Raw genomic sequence first — 27749 nt, forward strand, 5'->3', positions numbered from 1 at the left:
AGCGACGAGGAGTTTCCAGAGTTCTCTCAAGACCACGAGAAACCCAGGGGGTCACAGACTCGCCTGCTTGCTCTCTGTGTTCCACGTTTTCCTGCCGCACAGCTGGGCGTCTGTGCCCACCGTTCAGGGCTTCCGTCTGGGGAACAGCTAGCAGAAAACCATCGTCGGTGACAGGAGTCCGAGAAGAGTATGACACTTCAAGGTCAACATTTAACTGGACGCATAAACGCTTCTGCCTCCTTAGGGCGTGATGACGAGGAATCCACAAGCAAACCAAGGGTGCAGCCTCCCTCCTCCGTTCCCATCATGGTCAGGCCCTGGCACGCCACGCTTTTGTAACGAATTTCTAAATTTTTGTGTATGCCACCTGCTTGAACTTGTTCACAAGTTTGCAACATAATTAGCCTCCAAATCTCCTCATTTAAATGATCCTCAAATACGCTCATTTCTGAAGCACCTGGGGGCTCAGTCGGTTGGGTGTCCGACTTCGGCTCAGGTCATCATGATCTCACGGTCCGTGGGTTCGAGCCCCGCGTCGGGCTCTGTGCTGACAGCTAGGAGCCTGGAGCCTGCTTCCGATTCTGTGTCCTGCTCTCTCTGCCCCTCCCCTGCTCACTCTTTCTCTCTCTCTCTCTCTCTCACACAAAAACAAATAAACATTTAATAAAAATATGCTCATTTCTATATCGTCCTACACTCCATCACTGATAAGTGTTTGACGTGGCTCCCCTGGGTCACCATACCGCACTCTGCACCGTGGTCCCAGGTGGCGGGGGGGGGGGGGGGGGGCATAGCCACACCCTCACTTTCTTCTCTGCCCAGATAATTCCTACTTTTCTTTTCCTCTCTCTTTGCCCCTGTTGGCCCCAAGCACACGTCACGGGATCAGTCAGGGTGAAGAATCCCCAGGATATGGGCCGCCTTCCCCGGAGGTTGGTTTCAGTGGCTACCAGTCCTTGCTGAGAAAGGTTGGGAAGGGAGAGGAAAGTAGGAGCAGATGAAACAAGGCTCTCGCACCTGTTGTATTTGCCTAATTTTTCATTTCCAGCCTGTGAGGTTGGAGACCTAAAACTGAAACCATTGCAAACCATGAGGCCTGAGCTGGAGACACTTCTGTCTCTCCTAACTTTGCAACTTCTTAACAGCATGCCGTCCTGTCACTTAATGTAAACATCGAACAGAACTCCCAAAATGTAATGTATTTGCACCACATTAAATTCACTAAAAAGCAGAACATTTTGTCATAGTGTGGAAAACAACTTTTTTTAATGTTTATTTATTTTTGAGAGAGACACAGAGAGACAGAGTGCGTGCAGGGGAGGAGCAGAGAGAGAGGGAGAACAGAATCTGAAACAGGCTCCAGGCTCCGAGCCGTCAGCACAGAGCCCGACACGGGGCTCGAACCCCTGAACCGTGAGATCATGACCTGAGCCCAAGTCGGACGCTTAACCGACTGAGCCACCCAGCCCTCCCGGGAAACGACTTTTAACTGCAGTCGTATTTATTCTAAACACAATTCAAGGATGCCAACAACATATAATTTCTGACCCTTGCTGATCTGTACCGATGGGTTTTTATGAGCCAAGACTTCCATGCGTCCGAGGGGGGACACGGAGGCCATGAGGGCCAAGGTTGCCTGGGGGGGCAAGGGTTCACGGGAACAAAAGTGCACAGAAAACATGGGCGCGGTTTGATCCGCACACTTGAGGTTGCCGGCCGCTCTGGTTTCTCTCCATTAGTAGAGTCCGCAGACCTTCTCACCTGCCACACCGCTCGGTAAATGAACCCGCCTCTGGGCGCGTGTAGCCCACTCCTCCTGCCGGTGCTAACGAGCAGTGAAAGGACCCTCCTGTAGCCCACTCCTCCTGCCGGTGCTAACGAGCAGTGAAAGGACCCGGTGCTGAGCAGCGGGAGGTGAAAGACAGGGTCTGGCTAATTGACAACATAGGTAATTGCTTCCTGAATAATTGAGGGGCGTCTCTGGGGGAGGGAGCTCGGGCTCAGCTTGTGTCCGAGCTGTGCACCAGGGAGGCTGTGACCCCGTCCTTCCCGTCCTTGTCCCGCCGGAAGGCGCAGGTCGCCGGAGCGCGGGGTGGCCGGCAGTGGGGACCCCCGCGCCCCTCCCTGGGGTTCACTGCTGTGGCCCGATGAGCACCTTCCCGCAGAAAGCAACCTCTAAGGACTGGAGGGACCAGAGAGCAGTGTGTGAGGCTTCAATATCATTAATGTTCTACGATCTTCACGGAGCCTCAACCTGAAGGAAGTGTGCACTTTGTGGGGTGGGGGCAACGACAGAGGGAAAAGCATAAAAGCGTCCTGACTCCAAGGGTGACATCCCGTATTACAAACCAGTTCACTCTCTCTTCAGCAAATCAGTGTGATCGCTTTCGTTGGCTCCAAAGTAAATGTCTTACGTTTGAGCCTTTCTTTAAGAATAAAACCGTTTAAAATTCCTAAGAAAAACCTCTCCTTATTTTAAAACTGAGCGCCCGACTTAGAAACAAAAGCGTTCCTGCTAAGTGCGGCTTTGAGGCTCCGCTTTCCAGATGTGCATTGCTGGAGAGGGATGGGAACGCGGTGAGGCGATGACGGCAGGGTTACCCCTTGCGGGCTCCGGGGAGGGGCAGACCTGAGATGACCCCGACGTGGCATCACCCACTGACGCCTCAGAGGCACTAGAGGAACGAAGTGGGCACCACGGTCCACCGGGCACAGAGGGCAGCCGCCAGCCACAGGGGAGCCACAGGAGGAGACGAGGAGGTGAGAAGGCGGGCGAGACCAGGGTCCCACAGGAGCCGGTGTGTGAATGAGCTCGTGCTGTCAGCTCGCCTTCGACCACACGCTTGTAGGCATAAACGTCAGGACACGAACACGCTCCTCAAACTCTGGGTGACAAATCGCACGCTTTCTGCTTAACACGAACTTCACCGGTGCTTTGCACACTGACACATCTGAGCGCAAGTAAAATGCAAAACCATTTCGAGCTCTTCGTTCGGGGTCGTTGGTTGAAGGAGAAAGAAAAGGGAGCCCCCGTGTGCTTGGTGCCTCCCGTGTGTTTGCCAAATTACCCCGAGTCGCCCTGACAGCGAGCGGAACGTGTCACGGAGCCCTGAACTTCAAGCGGGATCAGCACTGCGACAAACACGTACAAGAGTGGCGTGCGATGGCCCCAAGGTAGACCCAGGTTGGGTGAGGGGTAACATCAGCGAGAGGGGTACTGTGGCGTAGCGGGAAAGCACGGTTCGTGTAACGAGGGATTAGCGGCAGAGCTCACTTCTCCTGGAAGGAAATAAGATCGTCCTTCTATATGTAAAGCATGGATTAAAAATTTAAACGTAAAAAAATAAAATAATCCTCACACAACTATATGAGCAGTTAGCAAATGAGGCTGAGTTTTTCCATTTAATACCCACAGAGGGATGCCAGCCTCGCACCCTTTGGCCACAAGGTCTGTCCGAAGCAACAGGCGGGTTTTCCCATCAGAGACTGCAGAGCCTGAGTGTCAGGAACGGAGGGTGAGTGGCCCATGTGCTCCTGGGGGCGGGAGGGAGCGGGCTGAGCCCGCCCTCCCCTCCTCGGGTGCCCTGAGGGCACCCCCAAGCCCGCAGACCTCTTTGCACATCCCATTCCCTCTGCCTGGAACATGAGCACCCCACCCACTTTTAATCTAAACCCAGCAATTAACCTTTAAAACTCAGATCAGATTCCACCCCTCCCCAGAAAGCCCCCCTGGCCCTCCCAGAATGGGTTGGCTGCAGCGCGTCCAAACGTCCTCGTGCCCCAGTGAGAACGGCTTTCAGGTTATCTACCCTAGCGGAAAGCTAGTACTCGGCGTTGAATTCCTTAAAGAGTAGGATTTCACCCCACAATCGCTGCATCCGCAGTCCTACGGCATGGCGGGCCACGTGGCAGGAAACCCAGCATTTCCACAGAACGTGGCCTGGTACGTTCTCCATCACTTCCTGCGGGTTAGCCCACTCTTGCTCTGGGCCCCACGGGCCCCACCTGCCTTGCCAGCATTCTACAGTGTTTGGAAAATGTCGCCACGTAGGGAAGCAATTTGGGAGCATCGATGCGTTACCCCGCGGTGCTGTTGACTCACACCGCGAACCCGCACAGCGTGCCTGCCCTCGGGGATCTCGCACCCTGTGCCCTGGCCGCGACGCCAGAGCAAGGGCGGGAAGGCGGGCGCACAGCGGAGCCTGCGTCACGCTGACTGTTCTCGAAACGTCCCTCACGGCCATCTTTGTCTTCTTGCGTCTCTGTTCTGGACAACCGCACTGCAGGAGGGAGCCACCACCCCGACAGGGCTCCTTCTCCCAGCGCTGTCCGCCTCTGTGGACACCCCCTTGCTCCCACCACAGGCTCTCAACCCCCGCTGAATCAGTTTGTTTCCACAATACACTTGAGACACCCCCAGCCCCGTGCCCAAGGGTCGGCTGCAGCTATACACACACCGGGGCGGCAGGGACCCCTCTGGGTGTGCCAGGCCCTCGACGTGCCCCCCGCTCTCCCCGAGGCCGCGGCCCCCAGCCCCCACCCGCTCGTCAGGACCGACCTTGCTGGCACCAGCTCCGTGACGGCCAGCTTCCCGGGAAACACACCCACCCACTCCCACTCCCTCTCTCTCGCCCACGACTGGGTCTCTCGTGTCTCCACACAGGCTTAAAACACGACCTGTTTCTTGTTTCGTTCAGATAGTGCTTCAGCCGCGAAGATTCCCCTATGAAGCCCTTTCTCCGTGACCCACCTCACTCTGGCTGCTCGATTTCTCGGATCCGTATCTGATTGAATCTACAACCCTACATCTGCACACACATCTTCCATTAAAAGGCACGACACTCATTAAATGAGCTATGTTTTTTATTGTGTGTGTGTTTCATTTGCTGCCATACTCAGCACACAGTGTTAATGAATGAGGGTCTGGCGGTCAGTCGACAGGAACACTAACTCAGGAGCCTGGTGTCGCACTGCCTGAGCGTTGCGTCTGCGGAGAGCCACCCCTCGCCGGCAGCTGCTTGTGACAGCAGACCTGCCCTGCTCTCTCCTTCGTGGGAGTCTGACTGACCACATGCCCTTACGACCCTTCTGTGCCCCGCTGCGACCTTCTCGTCCTAAATTGCGGGGCAGGCGAACCATGCATGGAGGAGAGGACACTTCGTGCCCCTGTCTTCTGCCTCCTGGTAGCTTCGGTGGACAAGGACATCACAGATGGGGCTGAAATGTCCTGTCCTCACGATCAGACGGACCGTTCTTACCGCTCTCCTCCCATCAGCCCCCCTGTTCTGTTGAGTGAAATTCTCCTACTATGCAACTTTGCGTGTATAAATTATCCAGACATGTGGAAATACCGGGTGTACCAATACACCAGCACACGTCCGTCCCTCCAGCAGTGGTCCCTTGGCTTAAAAATGATGTGTAGGGGCGCTGGGTGGCTCAGTTGGTTAAGCGTCTGACTTCGGCTCAGGTCATGATCTCGCAGTCCGTGAGTTCGAGCCCCGCGTCGGGCTCTGTGCTGACAGCTCAGAGCCTGGAGCCTGTTTCGGATTCTGTGTCTCCCTCTCTCTCTGACCCTCCCCCGTTCATGCTGTCTCTCCCTGTCTCAAAAATAAAATAAACGTTAAAAAAAAATTTATAAAAAAATAAAATTAAATTAAATTAAATTAAATTAAATTAAAATTAAAAAAATAAAAATGATGTGTAGGGGCACCTGGGTGGCTCAGTCGGTTAAGCGTCTGACTTCAGCTCGGGTCATGATCTCGTGGTCTGTGTGTTGAAGCCCCGTGTCAGGCTCTGTGCTGACAGCTCAGAGTCTGGAGCTGCTTAGGAGTCTGTGTCTCCCTCTCTCTCTGCTCCTCCCTGGCTCGTGTTCTCTCTCTCTCTTTCTCTCTCTCTCTCTCTCCCTCCCTCTCAAAAATAAATGAGTAAACATTAAAAAAAAAAAAAAAAAAAAAAGACATTGTGTAGAGACAAGTGGCTTGGATTCAGGGCCCTGAACCAAAACTCCTAGTTAGACGGTCTTGGGCAAGTCCTATCTACAAAACAGATGTAAAGATACCTTTCTTAGAAAATTGTGAGGATCAGACACAGTAACACACAAAAATGTTTGGTAGTCTGTGACCTGTGAAACGGGCTGGTTACCATGAGCAAAGGGCCTCGTCGTCCCTGGAAAGCATCCTAATGATTTGGAGCAGTGTGGACGGTGATTATACCCGGAACTAGATGACACGGCATCAGCCCCCGGCTCAGACATGTCCTGCCACACCTGCCAGCCCCCCTTAACTGTGTGATCGGATTCAACTTTGGGTTCCGAGGAGATTCCAGCCTACACGTATGAACCTTCCTGCAAACATAAGGGCTACCTCTCAGGTGCTGGCTACAAAGTGCGACTCGTAACTCACGCCGAGGTCTCCCAATCGGTCTTTGAAAAGGGCAAAGAGGCTGTGCCTAAGCTTCATCAAAGCCCCCCCCACCCCGTTACAGAGGGTGGGGCCTCCCGCTGAAGCGTCCCCTGCAAGGTCAAGGTCCGCTTTGCTTCGTTAAGTGACACAGATTGCCTGGTGCTTTCCCCCCACGTCGCTCTCCCAGAGGGTTGCCCCATAGCCACTAAGACGCCCGTGTTTGGCCGCATGCGCGCTGCTGACCGAACTGACCGCCTGCTCGTCTATCCACAGATGGAGGTGGACGCCGAGGAGAAGCGCCATCGGACACGGTCCAAAGGGGTTCGAGGTAGGTCCGCGCTTCTCCAAGCCCCCGGAGGCCCCGTTCAGGGTCCCCTTCGTCCTGTGGAGCTGGGTGTGAGGGTCACTCGGACCTGCTCTGCCACCACCCTCTCGATAGCTTTCTGTGGGAGAGGGCGCGTGTGATCGATGATAAATCTCTGTTTCCCATCTCTCTGCAGTTCCCGTGGAACCAGCCATACAGGAGCCCTTCAGGTGAGTACTCCGTGGGCACGATGTATCCCCAGAAGCCGTATAGAGAACCCATGCCTTTTAATGGGCACACCGCTCCCCTCCCGCCCCCAGTCTGTCGGCGGCTTGGTCCTACCCTGCTGCACTGATGGAGGCAACTCCCTGAGACCTGCTAAGAAAAAGCAGCCCTAATTGTTCCCTCCTTCCAGATTTGCCTCCTCTCCGTCCCTCTGTGTGCCCCTCCCCCGATGCCACCAAGCGCTCGGTCCCACCCGCCTGCAGCGAAGCCCCCATGTAATTACCTCTTTCCCGTTGCAGCTGTCCCACGCCGGGCTGTGACGGCAGCGGTCATGTCAGTGGCAAATACGCAAGACACAGAAGGTAACGGCCGCCTTTTTCACTATATATGGTCTACAGTGGCTTGTTGAGACACCCAAACCCAAGGACGAAAATGAGTGGGGGTTATTCCTGGAAAAGAGCGAGTGCTGTCTTTTCCTCCTCTCCTCTGCTGTGAATTCAGCCTTTGGTTTCCCGGGCAAAGTCTCAGAGGGTGGGCAGAATTCACGATAATACATAAGATGACACAAATTAAGAACAGCCTTAAACTCATTTTCCCACACACACAGGGCACCTGCTAAGAGCCTCCCTCTGCCTCACTGGGACGGCTTATTTGTCCGTGCCCACGTGCTCATTCTGGTAGCGGCAGGGTGGCAAGTCATGGATGGTAAATTAAAGTGTGACCTTCCTGATCCTTCTGGAGGAACTCAGCTTCCATAATTTATCTGTCCTGGAAAAGGAAGCCCAGGTGGGCACCTGGGCAGCTGCTGGGGGAGGTTCTGGCAGGAGATTAACATCCAGGACAGATCACACTAATGAGACTTTGGGGCTTAAACGATTATATTATTCTTGCAAACACTGGAGTCTAGGTCCGTAACGGCACTGGGTGTGAACATCCAGGAGATCAGGTGGCTAGATAATTATTGCTAAAAACGCATCACAGCAGAATTGTATTGCACATCTAGGGCTGAGAGTCATGAAGAGATCAATCTTTAGATTTACTTTTCCATAAGGAATTTCTTCCCTGTGCTATTAATGCAGCTTTACCTTTCAAGGGAAGGTTTCGGTCGTGAGGAGTTGGAGATGTTTACAGGCTAGAATAAATTTTTAGCTAATTTTTCACAAATTAGGTTGCGAGGACTAAGGTCGTTCATCCTAACAAACCATCAAGAAGGAAGCCCACGTAATGAAAGCTCAGACCCTCGACCAGGTGTGCCTGAAACACCTCAGGGTGACCCTGCCTGCGCTGCCCTACGTTTCATTTCCTCTTCAGCTGAACATTAATTTACGGGTGAAATCAAGCAATTATTTTGATTGTCCTTCAGTAAAATCAAGGGGAAAATTACAAATTACTCCCCAAACCCCCATGCTAGCATCTAAGGAGACGGGGAATTTTTAACAAGCATCCATGATGAAATGGTTATCAGACTTCTCTACATACCAAAGGAACGACAGGTCGTTTCTAAGGGAATCTGGCTATTTAAAACCTAAATTCAATTTATCATATTATTATTGTTATTGTATATTATAGTAAAATCCTGAGTATGTAAGTTAAATAATTAGTTTACTTAAAGTATGTTATTTTATTTTATAAGAATTTATTTTGTAAATTCTTAATCTAAAGGTTTTTAAAACCACATTGATTATGTTTTCAATGAAAAACAAGTTAGCAAGCCATGAATGAAATCAAGGTTTTCCCTTATTCCTCTCTTGATTAGTCAATGGTTAAAATTTATCATACTGTTACTGGAAGGAGTGATCACATTTGGCTAGAAAGTTTGAATTAGGTGTTAGCTAGACAATTCATCACCACGGTTTTTCAGGAAAACCCATGACGTTTCCAAAGAACCCTCTGAAACACATTCTTACCCAAGGCGCATCAAGCGGTGCGTCCGCGTCCCCACGTGACATGGGCGTGCACACCTGCCTGCGAGGTCTCTTTCCCTGCGTGCACAGAACTTCGGCGCTTAGCTTGGGGGTGGCCTCAAGACCGCCAGCCTGCATTTTCCTCTGGGACACGATGCGGGTGTGAGCACAGAGCGTGCGAATCTTCCAGGAGTGATGGGGCCGGCACTTTAGAGAAGGGTCACGGACACATCCAGTTTTAGACAATTTTTCAACCCATTTCTAATTGAATTTAAAATAATGTCATAATTTTTATCACAAGTCATAGTCTACGTAATCGTTAAAATTTCTAACATTTTGGTAGAAACAGTTAATGTGGTGGCGGCGGACGAAGGACTTTCCTCCAGCACCACGGCGCCACGAGTCAGCGAGGGGCGTTGGACAGATTACTGAACATTTAGGACTTCGATTTCCTCAGTTTTTGAATGAGATACTTACAGACTTTGTTATGTAGAACTAATCACCATTGAGAACTCATGTGACCACATAAGCCGCTTCTCAACAAGACTGTCAGGGCTGTCCATTTTATTTTTGATGTCTATATGTTGTCGATAATTTTCTACGATGGTGGACACACAATGTTACATTAGCATCAGGCGTGCAGCACAATAATCTGACAGCTCTATACGTTGGACTGTGACCATCACAAGTGTAGTCATCATCTGTCCCCGTGCGACACCGTTACAGTATCGCCGACCGTGTCCCCTGTGCTCTGCCTCTCATCCCCGTGACTCACTCGTTCCGTGACCAGAAGCTGTGTCTCCTCCTTCCCTTCACCCGTCTTCCTCCTTCCTCACCCCCATCCCTCTGGCAGCCACCAGTTCGTCCTGTGTACATAGAGGTCCGATTCTGCTTTTTGTGTGTTTCTTTGGCTTTTTTTTAGATTCCCCATATGATATTTGCCTTTCTCCGACTTATTTTACTTAGCATAATACCTTCTTTTTATGGCTGAATAATATTCCTACATATATATACACATACCACGTGGTTTTTCTCCACTCACCTACCAAGAGACACTCGGGCTGCTTCCATATCTTGGTGATTATAGCTAATGCTGCAATAAACATAGGGGTGCATAGAGCTTCTCAAATTAGTGTTTTCGTTCCCTCTGGGTAAATGCCTAGTAGTGAAACCACTGGATCATAGAGTAGCTCTGTTTTCAGTTTTCTGAGGAGCCTCCACCCTGGTCTCTGGCTGCTGCACCAGTTTGCATTCCCGCCAACAGTGCACGAGGGTTCTTTCCCCGCCTCCTCGCCAGCACTTGTTTCTTGCGTGGTTGATTTTAGCCATTTCCGACAGGTGTGAGGTGATATCTCATTGTAGTTTTTGATTTTCATTTCCCTAGTGATTATATATTACCGGTAATTTTTAACTAAGGGATGACACTTGAACTACTTAAACCGAAAAGGTGCTTCTCGTGGTAGATGAGACTCACGTATACATTAATATCTTGTGACTGGCGCTATTTCAAATCTGTAACATTTCAATTATTTCTGGCTTTAAAGGATTCCCTGCTACCGAAGTCTCTCCCCTCTGACAGCTATTTATGTACATAAGTGTCTGCACGCACCCCACAGCCCGGGTGTGGCCCTGACCTCCGTACCCACAGCACAGGTGTGGCCTTGACTTCTCTGCTGTTCCATCCCCAACGAGACCCAGCTTCTTCCAGTGTGACAAGAGTGGCAGCCTGGGTCTTGGTTTTGATGAAATTACCCACCCTTTTGGTATTTTAGCAACATGATATTCAGGGAATGTATTTTCATTTTATTAGGGACATAATTTCATTTTATTCATATATCACATCAGTTCGTAGTCAAGTAAAAAGGTACTTTAGTATGTGGACACATCTATTTATTTGAACACGCGGAAAGTAATTTGAGGCAGGTGTGGGAAATCTATACCGTGCTTGAACAAAAGACAGTCTGTTCATGGGTATGTTTTTATTTTCTTTTAAGTGTATTTCTTTATTTTGAGGGGAAGGGGAGGGCAAAGAGCGAGAGAGAGGGAGAGAGAGAGTCCCAAGCCGGCTCTGTGCTGTCAGTGCACAGCCTGACATGGGGCTTGATCTCATGAACTGTGAGATCATGACCTGAGCTTCAGTCAGACACTCAACCACCTGAGCCCCCAGGTGCCCCCACGGGCATTTGTTTATGTTCACGGGTCATAAACAGTCTGAAGTAGCTGGTAAACATGCGTACAACTCTGCACAATTAAAAGTTGGATCAAAGATGTAAATTAGGAAGAATGTGAGGGAAACAGGAACATACTTTTACCAGAAACCCAGGACGTATCAGGGGTTTGAACAGAGCATTGCATTTTGTTCCGAGTCTTTGGGCAGCCGAAGCAAAAATGGGAAAAAAGAAACAGTTCCACTACCTGGTGCAAGTGGTACATCAGTCCCTTAGTGCCGAAGGTAAACACATCTGAATTGCCATCCACTGACAAGCAGGGATCCAGGCTCAGTCAACACTCTGTGCCCTGGAAGACAGAATAAGGACCAGGCCCCTCCTGAAGCTAATCAACATCAGAAACGTTTCTCTTCAGAAGCATCGTTAGTATCTGGACACATGAGTCTGACTTCTGTTTTTCCCACCTGAGGTTTCGTGTTACCACCATACAAGTATGACAAAAACACTACGGACTTGGCGATCGGGGCAGAAATAATTCTCCTGTTATGAACCAGGGCACTAACATAGCCTCTTCTGTATGCAGTGAGCTGACCTCTTCCTTTGGACTCACTGTCACACAGCCTCACACGTGGCTCAGTGAATTCTGCCTCCCTGAGTGCATACGACTTTTCTCAGCGATACTTACAGGCAGCTAGAGACCCTCGTGTATCTCAAACATGGGTCCAACTACGGGGCTTCTTTGTAGATGGGAAAACTCACTTCTTTTTCAATGTTTATTCATCTTTGAGAGAGACAGAGCATGAGCAGGGGAGGGGTAGAGAGAGAGGGAGACACAGAATCCGAAGAAGGCTCCAGGCTCCGAGCTGTCAGCACAGAGCCCGACGCAGGGTTTGAACTCACAAGCTGTGAGATCATCCCCCGAGCCGAAGTCGGACGCTCAACCAACTGAGCCACCCAAGTGCCCCAAAACTATCTATCTTAAGTGGTTTTCCAAAGTCTTAGATGCCCAAGTTCAGGGACAGGAGCTTCCTGAGCCCCCTCTGCTCTCCTCCGCATCACCTCCTTTCCTGGAGTGTAAGCATGTCAGACACCCATGGGTGAAAAACCACTGGTTTCCCACGTGTCCACAGCTATCTCTGCGGTGGGAAGGTGGCAGAGAAAATGGAATGTGTGGAAGCCACACCCTTGGAATTCAGGAAGTTGCCGGCCCGTGAATGTGTTGGCGGAGCAGGGGCCAGGCCAGGTGGGAAGTGTGTGGACGTCGCCAAGGCCCGCGGAGTGAGCAACACCACGGCGCAGGGTGTCCGTGGCTGCTGAGCCTGACCCCGGAGCTGGCGGGGGCACCTCAGGCTGGACGTCCCCCCGGCCAAAGATGGACATCTCAAGGAAGGGTGGGGACATGGTGACAAGAAGCCTCACATAAGACTTCTTATGTAAAATCATTGTGGCCGCTCAGCCACACGACGGAGAGATGTGGTTATTAATCCAGAGCTTTGCAAGAACGGATACTAAGATAGGAGCAGAATGCCAAATGTCAAAGCATTTCTGCAAAAAATCTACTTATGAACATTTAACGAGGATTGAAAACTCTACTGCCTTATATTCACAATGTATGTTTTTTCTCCCCCTGTTGAGATGAAATATTGTTTGTGTTAAAGCAAAATAATGTTTAGAAAGGGCTATATCTCTGTAAGCTAAATTTATTGCCAAAATTATGGTCAATTCACTATTCTTAAAGTTTTTAGAAATTTCACCAATGCCAATTAGAAATAGGAATGATAAAAAATATATCAATATCTATTACAGATTAATACTAACCAGTGTAGAGGTATTTGAATCGTAGCCTTTTTTGTAATAGTTATGTACATCCTGGAACATTTGGAATTGTTGGATTTACTTCTTTCTGAATAGCGATTGTTGTATGAGCCTCTAGTGAGAGAGACAGAGAGACAGAGGAAACCCCTAACTTGGATTCATTCCTCACTCATCTGTTGTGTGACCTCTCCAGATTTCTTTCTGAAATTTAGTGGATTTCATTTATATTTACCTCTCACTTCAGTTTCTAAAAGTATGTGTTTGTTGGGCATAAGGTTCTGATGGAATATTTGACCTGAAATCTACCTTCAGAGTCTTGCCCACCCAACAAGCACCCAAAAGCTAGGTGATGGGTATCAGTATCATATTTCAATCCTCCCCAATTTAGAAAATTCTGAGTCAAGTCAATTGATCTTGAAACTTTAAAATTAAAAGCTCCAAATGGTAGCTTTCCTTTTTCATTAGAAAATTATTGGATTCTCTCTGGCTTGTTGTGCACATTCCATATTCAGATTTTTTTTCCCATCTCGTATACCTCTGCACCCGCCAGTGTGATTGCCATGGCGGCAGCCGCGGGTGAATAATTGCCTGTCTTCACTGGAGCTTGTTCTGGAGCTGAAGTCGAGGGCTTGCTTCCTGATGTACGCATGCCTCATTTGGATTCTGCCAACAGCCTGGGGGCTGTATTATTCATGCCTTGGCAGAGAGCACTCACTAAAAGCCTTGGAACAGAGCCAGGTACTGGCGAGAGATAGTGGAGTGGAGCCTTGCAATGTGCAACAGAGAAGAGCATCTATAATCCAAAAAAAAAAAAAAAAGAAGAAGAAAGAAAGAGAAAGAAAGAAAGAAAGAAAGAAAGAAAGAAAGAAAAGAGGAAGCAGAAACAGGGATCCCTGCACTTCCCTTTTACCCATTTCACACTGATAGAAATTTCATTTGCATTAAAATAAAACACCCCAGCATAATTGCATTTTTTTCTAACTACGCTTGAAAGTTTAACACAATTTTCCGCGTTTAATTGCAAAGCTGATTTTAATTAGTAAGGGCCTGCATGTGAAAAATGAAGATTCACTCGGGTGCATGGAGCACACTGCAGTGTTTGCTGAATGCTCTAATTAATGTATGGATGCCATACAGCAGGGCACGCCGTGGGACGCTCATGAAAAATTCTGTGCACGAAGCCACTCAGCCAGGCTATCGGTGTTTTACTTCACGAACCCGCAAGAATCAAGAACTCCCCCCTCGTTCTTTATGAGCCGTCATTGTGCACGCCATCACCCCATCCGTGAACCCTATGGCACGCCTCTCCTTTTTACCATTCGTCACTGGCATTATAAACCAGAAGTCAGGGCATATATGTTTTAATATCAATTTGGTAGCTTGCACGACGGTACAGGGGGCAGAGATTTGGAGATCTGGGGACTTATCTGTATGGAGTAGAATCAAAGCAAGAGGGTTCCGGACTCGCCGCTCACAGCTTATTATTAGTCACATGTGTGCAGACAGACGAGATTCAGGCACAGTCCTTTCAGACCGAGACGACACTTAACCTTTATTGTCACAATACATCCTTTATTTGAAAAAATAAATAAATAAATACAAAGCTCCCTGGCCATTATCCTGGAAAAGCAGTCTGCCTGCTGCCCGTAGTACGTCTGCCCAGATGGCCAGGTCTCTGGCCGTTGCCTGTTTCATTATGTATTTTAGAGCTCAGCGTGACTGATTCGGTGCATTTAAATCTGAAAAACAAAACACATAGCGCATTTGGGGCACACTTTTGATGTTGACGAAATTCTATATATGTTTCAAATAATTCCACATTCACAGAGAAGGAACTTGGGCATTTTCGGGCAGTTACTAATGTCCGTAAGCATACCCGTGGACACTCGGTGGCATTCACAGTCTGGATTGGTCAAGTCTAGACGTAGCATTTATAACCTGGCTCTCATTTCTTGACTAATGATGAGAATATATAAACATGGCTTTGAAACATCAACAGAGTGTTTACTCCTCAGAAATTGGTGGGAACAACAGGCATCATCTCGGGTTCTCCCCAAGTTCAGTTCTGACCGCCACCACGTGCACTGGGATTACGGCAGCCGCTTTCTCCATGGGAAGCGCGACAAGAGGGTTCCTGAGGTCGGGGGGGGCTGAGCCGCTGTGGGACCCGCAGTGCGTGCTGACAACTCTTCCCCCTGGGACGGGAAGGGCCAGGCTCTTCCCGCTGTGAGGTGCACGTCCCCACACGAGAGCTTGCAGGCGGGGGGGAGAGGGGATCTCCGGGTGGGGAACCCCCCACCAGATTTCAGCGTGCACACGGGTGAGGATTCCAGGAAGGGCTCCCAGCGCCCGGAATCTGTTTCACAATGAACGGTTTTGGGGGAACCGCCTGGTGAGCCCCACTGTGAGCCCGTTCCTTAAATCCGTGTTGGAGAGCGGTCACACTGCGCTCACCTGTACCCACACCTTGAGGACCCTCGTGAGGACTCCCTTCTCCTCGTTCTCTGATCTTGTGTCCCGAAGAGAAAACGGTGTGTCAAACATTAGACCCCAAGACCCGATTGAAACCGTACCCTCTTCCTGCCTGAATTAGCGAGAGACGGAGGGAGGAAGTGCTCACTTGGCGGTAACGCTGCTTTCGTTCAGTGAGATTTTAGTGCTTTTGTCTGAAAAGTTTCTGTGTGACTAAGTATGTCGCCAGCTGCAGTAAATGGAAAACCCTCGTCCGACGGGCTTACAAAATGCAGAATTAACTGTCTCACGTAAACTGGAAACAAAGAGCCTCCCTCCCTCAGGGGCTTCTGCCCCATCACCGGCCCCTCTGTTGCAAAGCTCTCCCGAGTCACGGGACAGAAGACACCGGAGGGGTCACTTCTAGGACCTCGCGGAAACACAAGGGGGAACTTTCCGAGAAGCTGCCAACACCATCCTCTGTTCCAGTGCTCCAGCTGGGTCTCCAGCCACCTGCGAGCCCTCCCTGATCGCCCTCCTGACTGTCGGGCCCACCCCTGGAGCCGGAGGGGGGTCAGTGCCCCTAAGGCAAGGGTTCTCAAAGTAGGGTTCCGTGACCTGGAACATCAGTGCCACCTGGAAACCTTCTGGGAAGCCAGCACGTGCTTGGACCCCACTCCAGACCTGCTGGGTGAGACGCTGCGGAGGGGGCCCTGCGGTCTGGGATTCTGATGCTCCCTGAGTCGGACAACCGCTGCCCAAGGAACAGGTGTGTGTATACAGAAGGCAGGCACCTGGTCAGAGGGAGTCTGCAGGTAACGGAGGAAGGAGACTTCTTCTGGATAGAAGCATCTAGCAGGAGCGGGTACGAATCTGAAAAATCTTGGGTGGTGACAAACCCGTGCCCCGAAGACCCCAAGTGCCAGAAGCTGCCTCACAAATCTGTCCTCCTCCCCTCTCCCGGGTGGGGGGCGGCCTGGGAACGTCTCGGTCCCGGCCGGACAGACTTCTGCGGACGCGAGGCCAGAGCCTGGCGTCCCACCTCACAGACTTCAGCCCTGCCTGTGACCGTGACGTGGCCCCAGCATTTCCCAGGAGCTGGGGAGGAGGGCTGTCCCTCCAGCAGCCCCAGCCATGCCCCCGTGGTGCCGCCATGACCTTCGCTCCCGAGGCCTCCCTGTGGCCGCAGAGGACGACTCCCAACCGGGGACAGTGCCGTCCTGCATCTGGCTCTCCTCCCACGGCGGAATCAAGGAAGCGGGCCTGGTTGGGAAGGGGTCAGGGCAGACCAGGCGGCCTCGCCAGGCTCAGCCCTGCCCCAGATTGGGACCCCCCAGAGCCATCTCCGGGCATCGTGTTGCACTCACGGGTGGGGTCCAGGGACTCAGGGCTGCTTGGAGCCCCCTCCAGGCCCTGGGCCAGCGTGTCGTCTGAGAGCCAGGCGCTGTGGCCGCCTGGCCGTTTCTGCCCCACGGCCTTGGCCCGAACAGAGCGCAGTAGCCAGGAGCACGCAGGGATGCAGGGCCCGGGCGGGCGGGCTGGGGGGAGAGCCGGACGCGCCCTGGAGACTGTGTGGAGCCTGACTCGGACAGGCGTGCCTGGGCCCCGGCAGTCTCCGTCGAGCCCTTGTGGGCTTAGAATGGATCCTCAAGATAAACGCACCTTCCCTTTCCCGCTAAGGGAGAGTGCTGCACTCCATTTGTATGATTCAACAGACTTTGAAAGATCCACTCATTGTAATTTAGTAGCCACTCTCCGGGCTGTGAATATTACCTAATGCTATATTTAACATCGCCAGGGATACGCTTCACGTACAAGTGGATGCATTTCCTAAAACTCCAGGGAGCGAGAGCAGGGAAATGAGCATCTTGGAAGAAATTCCATTCGTAAATAATGCATAACAATTCAGGGATGTGCCCGAACCGTTTTGTGAGCCCCTCGGCCAGCGCAATGGCTTGTGAGTGGAGAGTCTGTGCTCCCCCGAGAGCAGGTGGGCAGGACAGGCTGGAGGGGAGCGGGCCCAGCGGTGCCGTGTGCTTCTCCAGAGAGCAGCTGAGCTAAGAGGGCGGGAGGCAGAGGCGCCATCCGGGGAAGGGTCCGCCAGACGGCAGTCCTGGAGTAGAGGCCTCAACCGCGGGTCGTGCGTACTCGGTCTCATGGATGCTTCCGGTCCCTGTTCATACAGACCTGGCCCGTCACGTGGAGAGCAGCTACTCGGCATGGGGTCAGGAACAGAGACTCCGCCCTGGTGGGGCCACATATGGGCACAGGCCCCTCCTCGTGTCTTCTCGATTCACCCCCTCCCGGCGGGGGCCCAGGGGTGGGGACAGGCGGGGTGGGTGCCGACAGAGTTCTCTCCAAGGACAGGTGGCTAAAGGAGGCACAGGCCTCACAGGTGGGACGCAGCGTGGTGGGACGGTGGCCGCCAAGAAGGGTCCTGGCCAGCAGACATCGGGAACGCTGCTGTAGCCCCTCCCCCCTTCCCTATGGGAAGCCCCCGTAATGCCTGTAACAGTAACAACAGCGGCAGGACGATGCGAGAAGCACTTTATAGTTTACAAGTCCTTGTCCCGTGGGTGTTGGCACTGGCCACCAGCACAGCTCCGTGGTCCTGGGCTGCTGTCCACACCCCGGTGGACTTCTGTCCCCTCCAGCGCCAGTCCCCCCTGCGAGGAGGGCATGGCCGTTATCGGGGACACTTCTTAAATTATCCTAGACTGACTTCTAATACACGAAAAGAAGGGGGTGTGGTGCAGGCTGAGAAGAGGAGAATTTGGGGGGGGCTTTCACAGCCCTTCCCCAGCCAGGAGGCGCGTCCGGTGGCTCTCACCCCCACCCGGGGCCATCGGGGCACTGGGGGGACACGGGGCACGCGGCACGGCGCCTGGCACCAGGTCTGCGGGGAGGGACCGTGCACACGCAGGGCTCCTCAGTCTTTGAAACGCTTCTGAACTTGGAAAGATAAGGGGTTAGCTTTTCAGATGCTCTTAACTGACTCTCCAGGGGCCTCTGTTCACCAGAGAGGCTGAAGGGAGTCAGAGTGACTTAGAGTAAAGGACGGAAATGGGGACAGCCTTCTCTGAGTATTGATTGTGTTATGGTCACTGCGTGACATCTGCCCCGGACGTCAGCCACCACTGCTGCTGGGTTTTTCCTTTGATTTTAATGCGTTTTTGCTGTTTATTCAAATCAGTCTCAGGATTTAAATTTGTATTTCTTTTTTTATTTTCACTGAACATTATAACATGAGCCTTTTCCTATATCAGTAAAGACTTTTATTTTGACTTTCATGGCTGACTTCCAACTCCACTCTTATTGTTAGAAATAATTTAGTTTTTTGAAACTTTCTCGTGTTATGAAAAATGTGTGATAAGTATCTTTACAGATACCTTTTTACGACTTTGATTCTTTGGTGTATGTTGTCATAAGGAGAAGCGTGGGGCCGGAGAGCAGGAAAACAGGAACTGTTCTTTTAAGTTTCTTTCCAGCAAAAGGAATCTTCGTACGTTCCCACCAGCAGAAGGATGCGATGTTACCCCATTGCACACAATAGGGGATGTAATTGTTTCTAAAATACTTCCTTCTTCTTGGAGAAAGAGTTATAGTATTTGTGAAAGGATCCATTTTTAAAAGATTGATCATTATTTTCAACAGTGCCTTTTCCGGACAATTCCGGACAATGGCATGCTTAGCCATGAAAGCCATGCTTTCTTCTTGCCTGAGAATGATCCCCCTTAGTGTTTGGGCGAGCTGGCCCCCCAGACCGCTCCTCCCTCCCACAGCCTAGGACAGTGTTTTCCACAGCCGGGCAAAAGCAGAGGGGCCGATGCTTTGCGCCAGGCACAAAAGGACACTCACCTTCTCCTCTCTGTCATGGTCACCCGGCTCACCCCTCCCTGCCACCAGCCCAGCCTTGAACGGCAAGCACGGGATTCAGAAGAGGAGCCGGGTGACCAGACAACAAAGCCCGAAGCACAAGTGTGTCTGTGCAGGGACAGGGCACACGAGAAAGTGGAAAGTCACCTTGACCTCCTCAAGGCACATCCACGGGCACACCTGTCGTCGCCTGGGTTTCTTGGAGGCGTCTTCCCCCCGAGTCCTTTTCCTGCCACCCTGGACACAGCACCAGGCCCCGGGCGTCTCTGTGCTCCCATCAGCCGACGAGTGAGCAGGACCCCCCCACCAATGCCGCTGCATTTTAACTTTGAGCTGGTGAGCGTGCCCAGACACGTTCCTTTCGGTCTGTCACGTGTCTTCATGATTTAACTTCGGGAAGATTAGAGCATCTTCTTCTTGTCACCAGTTGCAATGCCAAAGGACAGCAAGGCAACCACTTAAATTGTCCTGGCTTCATTTGTACAGAGAAGGGAGGACAGGGTGTGAGCTTGGTCCCCTCCCTGCCCTGCGTCTCCATGCTCGGGACTGATAGCGATCTATACCCGCCAAACACTCGGAGCTTGGGGACAGCCCCGTTCACCGTGACCCTGTCATTCCATCATTCCATGCACTTGGATAGACTCTGGCCAAACGTATCCCTTCCCGATGGTGAGAGCTGATCTGGTGCGTGGGAGGCCGACCCTGGACTGCTCCTGCTTCCGGCCGGTCGCTGCAGGCTCCGGGATGGCCTCCGTCCCTTTGCACAGACAGGGCTACCAGTGACCAGAAGGCTGGTTAGTCTTCTGGAAACTGACGGTACGTGAGATCCCACAGTTGTCTCCATCGAGTTACTGGAGTAAATCGTGTAAGCCGGCAGTGTTCTGGGCACAGGGACTGATGGCGAGTTAGCACGCCCAGGCCTGCCCCCGACCCCCGTGGCCTCGGGCCCCAGCCTCCATGATAACAGGGTTCTTGCCTCGGACACCCATGACCAGCCTCACGTAAGCCTTTCGCACGCACGGCACCCGCTCCCTGGATGCCGTGCGCCCCGCAGGCTGGCGCTCGGCCTTCAGCCCTGACGCCTGAAACCACCAGCAGTTTTAATCCCTTCGTGCGGGCTGTTTTTATCTTTATATCACTCACAAATGTATAACTCTACAGAAGAGATCTACTTAAATTATAAATTGTCATCTGTTTTCTCCTGAAAACAAGAAACACTGTGGAGTACTTGGAGAGCATTTTCATAGATTACCTTTTTCCACTGCTGCCGTTCTGGGTGTGAACACTGCACAAAAATGTCTCTAGATTTTAAAACGATCAGAATTCAGGCGGGCGACAGGCGTAGAGATTCCACCCGGGTGAGTCCTTCTCCCGCTCCTGCCGCCACCCCGGGGCCTCTGCAGGTTATGAGAGGCTCCCACACGTTGCGCGTCTTTGTGCCGCTGCTGGGAACCCACCCCACCCCGACGGTGTGGCTGGGGCGAGCTGCTGGGGGTCCAGCGAACCTTTTCTGCGGCAGCTGCCCTTGGCCGCGGCCCCAGGACACACGCACCGAGGAACCGGGCGGACAGACAGACATCAGCACAGCGCCGCGAATGTCATCCCGGGAGCAGGGACCCAGCAGGGGCAAGCAGATGGACGGGCTGCATTTCCAGCCCGACACGGGGACTCTGCCAGTCGCTTCCTCCAGAAATCACAGGGCTCGTAGGGAGCGGCCTAGAGGCAGTGGCGAGACCATGTGACGTCACAGACTGCTGGAGGGACGCCCCGCGATGCTGACGGCCGAGGGCTCTCTGTCCAGGAGAAAGGATACCTGGAGGGGAGTGGGGGGGACGCCTCCCGCCCTGGGAGCAGCCGTGACCTGTGGTGTGCAGCACTCAGGGAGGCATGCGTCCAGAGGTGCGGATCGTGGGGCCGTGGCCCGGGGCTGCCGGAGGAGGAGGCTGGGACGAGACAGGCGTGCCCACGGAGACCCGTCTCCAGCCGCGGGCCTGGCTTTCCACACGAGCTCTGCCGTGCACCCCAAAATGCCTGAACAGGAGGCCACGTCACTTTCGATCTCTTTCGTTCACTTATAAACACACCAGGCGCTGTTCATGGTGACCTTCACCTAAGAAATGACGTGGACACAGATCTCCAAATGTGACATTTTGGAATTGGAAGTTGGAAGACTTTTTTTTTTTTTTTTTTTTTTTTTTGTCCCAGCTCTGGCTCCAGCTACCCGAAGGGTCTGGAACAATTCACTTCACCTCCCGGCAGGTGGGAGACACAGGTGGACACCAAGCCCCCGGTTCAGCCCACATTCCGCCTCAGCCACTGCCCGACGGCTCTCACTTTGTGCAAGGAGTGGTCACGACCCTCTGAAGACCGGGTTCCCTTCTACACGTCAAACACGTGTCACCAAGGCCAACCTCGCCAAGCACATGCTTGCACACGCCCCTCCATTATTGCCGCGTCTGCCCGTGTGGAAACTTTGCTTCCCAGACGGATGGCCCTCGACCCCTGGGACAGAGCCTCTCCGTCTGCCTCGCCACGGGCCCCCTTACAGCGCGGGCTCCCCGTGGGCCCTCACTACACGCCTGCAGAAGGGAAGCTACCGGCGAAATGCAAGACCCTGAATAAGGGAAACGGGCGAAACACAGAGCGACTTCTACACGTGAGCAGATGACACTGCCTCAGTTTACCGTCCATAGTAAGACACTGTGCCCTTTCCCGGAGGAAGGCCCGGGGGCGCCACCCGGATGCTAACTGCCTCTGCACCGAGCGTCAGGAACTTGCTGTGCGTGTTGGAGCACATCCCGGGGAGGAAAGCACCTCTCCCCACAGCACCTGCACCTCCCTGTGGAAACACACGTAGGACACAGCGTCCCCGGTGCCGTAATGGAGTCACGTCGAGGGACAGCGGGGCAGAGGAACGTGGACGCACGCTCCTGGGCTGGTGGGTGCTCCCAAGGGGAGAGCCTCCCACCGGCGAGCGAGGGGGACTGCGCTGCTCGGGCAGAGGGAGGCAATGCGGGATGAGGCCTGGCCCGTGGGGAAACTCCACATTTTCGTTCACTCGTTCAGCCCGTCGGCCGGGCGGCGAGGCTAGCGCTTGCGCCCCTGCAACGAGGTAGCCGTGTGCCGAGCGCCGAGGCCCCCGGCCACCAGAGTGGGCGTCTCTTCCAGTGCCCGGGCGTGGACTCGGAACGCAGGGGCGGCCGCCCACCAGGTAGCCGAGGCCCAGGACGGGGCAGCGCAAGGGGGAGTCAGCCCTCAAAGGGGCAGGTGGGGCAGGGGGCCGGGAGCCCAGTGAGGACAGAAAAGCAAGTTCCCCGCGGGAACCGAGGCCGTCCCCCAGGGCAGGGGTGCGGAGGACAGCAGGTGAGAGGCCTCCCGTGTGCCGACGGGGAGAGGTCGGAGCCCCAGCTTCAGGATGGCGTGCGGGACAGGAGCAGACATCGTGAGCCGAGCCTGCGGTCAGGAGCAGGGTGGAGAGTGAGGACAGCCTGCAGACGGGGCGGAGGGGGGAGGCGGGGAAGGGCCCAGCGTGGCCTCGGGGCAGCGGTTCCCAGGTGCGCGGCCCAGGACCGGCAGGGGGACCGGAGGAGGCGCCAGGGTCAGTGCAAGTGTCTGTGCCGCTGGGAGCATTTCTGCCGTGACGTCAAAGCCTTGTGGAGCGAGGGGACTCTGGACGCACCTGCGGCCTGGCGTCCTCGCACGCTGGCCAGAAGGCTCTCTCGCCCCCAGGGAGCTGGAGACACTGAGCTCGGGGCCCGGGGACCAGAATTGTGCGCCGGCTCTGGGCTCAGTCCTTCCCACCTGCGCCCCGTGCCCTTCTCTGGTGCCTTCTGTTTCCAGCTCAACGGAAATCTGACGGCCCTGAGGTTCTGGGGTTCAGGGGTGGCTCACAGAACCCACGCGGCCCAGGAAGTGGAGATACGTATGAGGGTCCTTCCGCTCGCCGCAAAGGCGCAGGGAACAGAACCGGTGATGCTCAGAGCACGGGGACTCGCAGGCGGCCACTCGCTCGCCCAACTGCCATTCCCAGTTTAGCGATTCCGGCCTGTGTGGAGGTACCTGAGGGCAGACGCCCCTTGTAATGGCGGGCCTGTCCCACGTCTGACACTGACTCGCGTCTGGGGCACGCGGGCATCTTTCAGAAGGTAAGCGAGCACATCCAGGTGGGCCCCTCGGCACTCCCACGTGCGGCAGGGTCACTGCCCTCGCCGGGGGCAGGAAGCCAGCGGGGCCGCACCGTCAGGTAATCGCGTGCGCACCCCGCCGGCCTGCCCAGCCCAGAGCTCACCGGCTCATCTGCTGGCGGCCTACGTTTTCTTGTCACGATGCGGCGGAAGGACCAGAAGTAGCGAAGCCCGTGCATTGTTCTCAGCCAGCGGCGAGAAATTGTTTTTATACGAGAGTCATTTCCGGAGAAACGGAATTACTCTGGGTTCTCAGCCTCCAGCCAAAGGCTGACCTGCCTGCTGTGGTCCCGGAATCTGACGTCCCCGCTCGGGGAGTCCTGGGCCCGGCCTCTGCAGGGACCGTTCTGAGACCGTGCAGTGGACGGCCAGGACTGTCAGCCAGCCCCCTCTGCCCTCTCCAAGCCAGCCTTCAGACGGCAAAGCCCTTGACCCGGGAAGGGCCGGATACGGGCAGAGGCGGGGTCGTCTGGCTTCAGGCTTCTCCCTCGAGGCTGCCACTGGGTCAGGGCCACGTCGTGCTGTGTGCGGCCCAGGAAGCCCACGGGCACATCACATTGGAGCCGCACCTCTGAACGGCCTGTAGGATCCGGCCTTTTTGCTTCGGGTTCTGGTTTTTCTGTTGTTTGTTTTTCTTGCAATAAGTTGATGTGACACTATTGACCTTTCTTGCCGCGTCTCAACTTCTGGGAAACTCATCCCCAAGCAGACCCGTGCTATACACACCGGCCCTCACTCGTTTCTTTTTAGCGCCGGGGAGTTTTACATTTTTGAGACTGTTATCTCAATAAAACATGTGAGGAACCGCGTTGACGTGGGAACTGTTCAAGGAAACACACGGGATCCTACAAGGAAGGGGCCTCGGCAACCTCCCGACCCCCTGGCCCGGCGAGAGTCTCACAGGGAACAAGGGCATCCCTGACACAGCCCCCTCGGTGCTTCCAGACCCCCAGACACACCTGGTCTGTGGCCCCCGGCTGCAGACGACGCCTTTGAAAGTGCTGAGGATCTGATCGGTGCCTTCTTTTCGCAGACCCTAGTTAAGGACAGACCCACTCGTCAGTAAAGAGCTTTCTGGTCCCAGACCGGCATCCATTTCTGGAACAAACAGTCTCAGAACCTTTGCATTTGTACGACTAAGATTTACTTTTCTGCTCACAGGGAGGAGAGGTTGGCAGTTTGGAAAAACTTCCTGTCTCCTTACTGTTAAAAATGGAGACAGATTTAAGTGCCTCGCGGCAGAACCGTTTCCATTAACCCAGTACGGAGTCGAAGGCCAGTGCGCGCGCCTCTCCTGCGTTCCCCACGCGCGGCTCCCTCCTCCCCAGGCCCCAGCAGGGTGTCTGCACCATGTAAAAGCAGCAGTGCTGAGTTTCTTTAAAAAAGAAAGAAGTTCTACAACCCGGATGAGACCCGGAATGCAGTGAACTCGGCGGGTCCAGCCGCATCTGAAGACGGCTTCGGAAGCCTGTCCCCTTTGGAGGGGCAAAGTGCTGGGGGCGATGAGGAAGCCTCCCACCCTTGTTAGCGCTCGTGGGGGACCCGCGGGGAGGGTTAGAGCCTTGCTACCAAAACATCCCGTGTCTTTCTGCAAATGAGCCAAGTGCTCAATAAAACAAACATAAGTAGACAAACCACACCGAGGACTTACCCCAGCCAGGTGTGCCCAGGTCCCTGGCAGGTGTGCCCAGGAAGATAGTCCTCCTCCTTGTTGCCTAAACACATGAGCAGCTTCAAAGCAAGAGGAGAGAAGTGAGGACCGCCGTGTAGGAAGTTAGAGACAGAACTGCCTCACACACACACACATACACACACACCCCAGGACCTCACACCCAAGCAAGACTCCCAGGGACACCACACCTAAATAAAGCAGTGTGATTGCACCGTGCAGCACGCCTCCCCCGCCAGCCACTTCTGCACCTCCTTTCTGGCTGGGGACTCTGAAAGACCACAGCCACCAGCGCAGCCACACAGGGCACCCCCGTGTCCCCTGAGGGCACCTCCCTGCTCACGGAGACAAGCAAGCTGGAGGTAGACGGGACAGAGACGCCACATTCAGAGGATCCAGGAGAGATCCTGAGAGGAGGGGCACGGCGGAGGCCCCGAATTTGTCCTCAGAGCACCTTTCCCGTGAGATTTCACTCCGGCTCGTGTGAAACCAACAGGGTGCCCCCCAGCGCTTCTCACTCGGCTACCGTGTGCAAGCAGGCTGCCTGTCCAAGCAGACAGCAGCCTGCCACAGAGAACGTAGCATCTCGTCGTCTGAGTTCAGGGAGGAGAGCAGGTGGTAGGAGGAGTGGCGGACCCACGGCCGCGCGTGTGGTGTTCTGTGACGAAGAGTCACCCGCACGGGGACGTGGCTGCGCCACATACACACCCTGGGCCGGGTCGTGAGCAGGGCAGTCACGCAATAAAGAAGCTGCCGTGTGCTTCCTCAGGCCCAGCACGCCTCCTGGACTCGGAGACGGAAATAACGGGAATGAACATAGCTGCGTTCAGCTGAGATATCATCCGGCTCCGGGGGCGGAGCCCCAAACGCAGATGGATTTGGGGATAAGGTTGCTCTTCGGCAAAAATGTGCAGCGGCGACAGCTTGTAACTAGCCGTTGCCACAGACACTAAAATCGAGGCTACGTTATGAAGAAAACATTCTTAAATCTTTAGAACGACCAGATTTCCAGGCTCATTATTTGTAGCCTGCTGTCGACAAAACTGTAGAGCAGCTTTTGAAAACCTATGTGGAGTAAAAGCTTATATATTTTGCTTATTAGAAAATGCATATTTAAGAAGCTTCAAATTTCTATCAAGGGCATATCTTGCCTGGAGTGTGCATGTGTGTGTGTGTGTGTGTGCACATGTGTGTCCTTGTGTGTACATGTGTGCACACGTGTGTGCACGTACACATTATGCGTTCGTGTGTGTGCTCGTTGTACATGTGTGTGCACGTGTGTACACATGCATGTGTGCACGTGTGTGCATACTATGTGTTTGTGTGCATGCGTGCATCTCATGCAGGCTTGTGTACATGTGGGTGTGCATGCATATGTGCACTGTGCACATGTGTGCATGTGTGTACATGTGTGCACTCGTGTGTACTGTGTGTGCATGCTTGTGTGTGTGCATATGCAGGCAGGCGTGTGTTGCATGTGTGTGCACATGTCTGTGCACGTGTGTGCATTATGTGTTCATGTGTGTATGTGCATGTGTGCATATGTGCGTCTCAGGCAAGCATTGTACATGTGTGTGCACGTGCTTGTGTGTATGCATGTGGGTGTGTGTGGGTATGTGTGCATGTGTGTGAGCACATGTGTGTGCATGTTTGTATGCGTGCATGTGTATCCGCGTGTGTGTGCGTGTGTGTGCATATGTATGTGTGTGCGAGCACATGTGTGTGCACGTGTGTGTACATAAAATGTACATCTATGATAGACACAAGCCACGGACATTCATATGCATCACCTGCATTCCCACACTAAATCTGTAAACAACTCAATCCCTCAACTACCAGAATTTTAAATACTTCGCAACTGAGCAACCACGTGAAGACAAAGTATCGTGTCCTACTGCGCCTGAAGGAGAATAATCTAGCATGTATTTGGGGAAGAGACGGAAGGACATCTTTAGCCCTTTATTTTATGCCTTTTCTTACACGCTCGTCCCCGGTGCCATCATGCAAGTGGCACGCTTCTCAGTTCTTCCTGCGTATCCTACTGACCGCGGCTCACGGAAGCTGGGACGGCCGCGTCAGTGTGACATATTTCACGTCTCCGGTGTGGGTGGTGCCAAGTGCCAAGTCTTCCTGCCACATTAAGCGTTACCACGGCACTGAGTGCCCGTGGCGGTACCACGCGGAACAGCCACTCACTAACGGAATTGTCACACTTGCCGCCTCAAGCGTTAAATTCCTCATCTGGACTAAATGCGGACCGGGTGGCCTCCGTTGCTAATGTTCCGTGTGACCTGGCGCCCTTCAGACCAAGAGGGCCGGCGTCAGCCTGTAAATGTTCAGAAAGACAAAGTTGAAGTTGCCGCGTTGTCGAGAGAAGCCGACGCTGGTATCTGCGTGCGCGGCTCTCTCCGGGGACGCCCTCCTCTGGCCGGTGCGGGCGGGATGCCTGCGGGGTGCGGAAGGGCCCCCCACGGAGGTGCTGCTTCTGGCTGGCGTCAGCCTCTACCGCGTGGTGCCCGACGGAAGAGCTGCTCGCAGACAAAGTCTGGTCTGATGCCACCCCACGCGTCGGCCCGTGCACACCACTTAATCCCTGTGGCCTCGGTTTCTTCATTTTCTAGGTTGAAAGATGGATTTGGCGATCTCTAAGGCTTCTACCTCCTCCAGACCCTACCGCTCTGAGGGTGTTACCGTAGTCAGCAGCATCTCCTCGCACGCAGTTCACTAGCTCATGATGGACCAGCCTCTTCCG

General features: G+C 53.5%; 1 protein-coding gene across 4 annotated transcripts in view; it reads left to right on the forward strand.

Annotated features, from left to right (window-relative positions):
* Positions 1–6674: 6674 nt before the first annotated feature.
* The window catches only part of MYT1L (myelin transcription factor 1 like), a 142506-nt gene continuing 121431 nt past the window's right edge, over positions 6675–27749 (forward strand). For all 4 annotated transcript variants that reach the window (XM_042982600.1, XM_042982602.1, XM_042982601.1 and 1 more), the window contains exons 1-3: positions 6675–6729; positions 6902–6935; positions 7230–7292. In XM_042982600.1, the coding sequence (XP_042838534.1) occupies positions 6675–6729; positions 6902–6935; positions 7230–7292 (152 nt within the window). The remainder of the gene's footprint in view (positions 6730–6901; positions 6936–7229; positions 7293–27749) is intronic.

This window comes from Panthera tigris, chromosome A3, assembly GCF_018350195.1.
Source record: "Panthera tigris isolate Pti1 chromosome A3, P.tigris_Pti1_mat1.1, whole genome shotgun sequence".
NCBI classification, from domain to species: domain Eukaryota; kingdom Metazoa; phylum Chordata; class Mammalia; order Carnivora; family Felidae; genus Panthera; species Panthera tigris.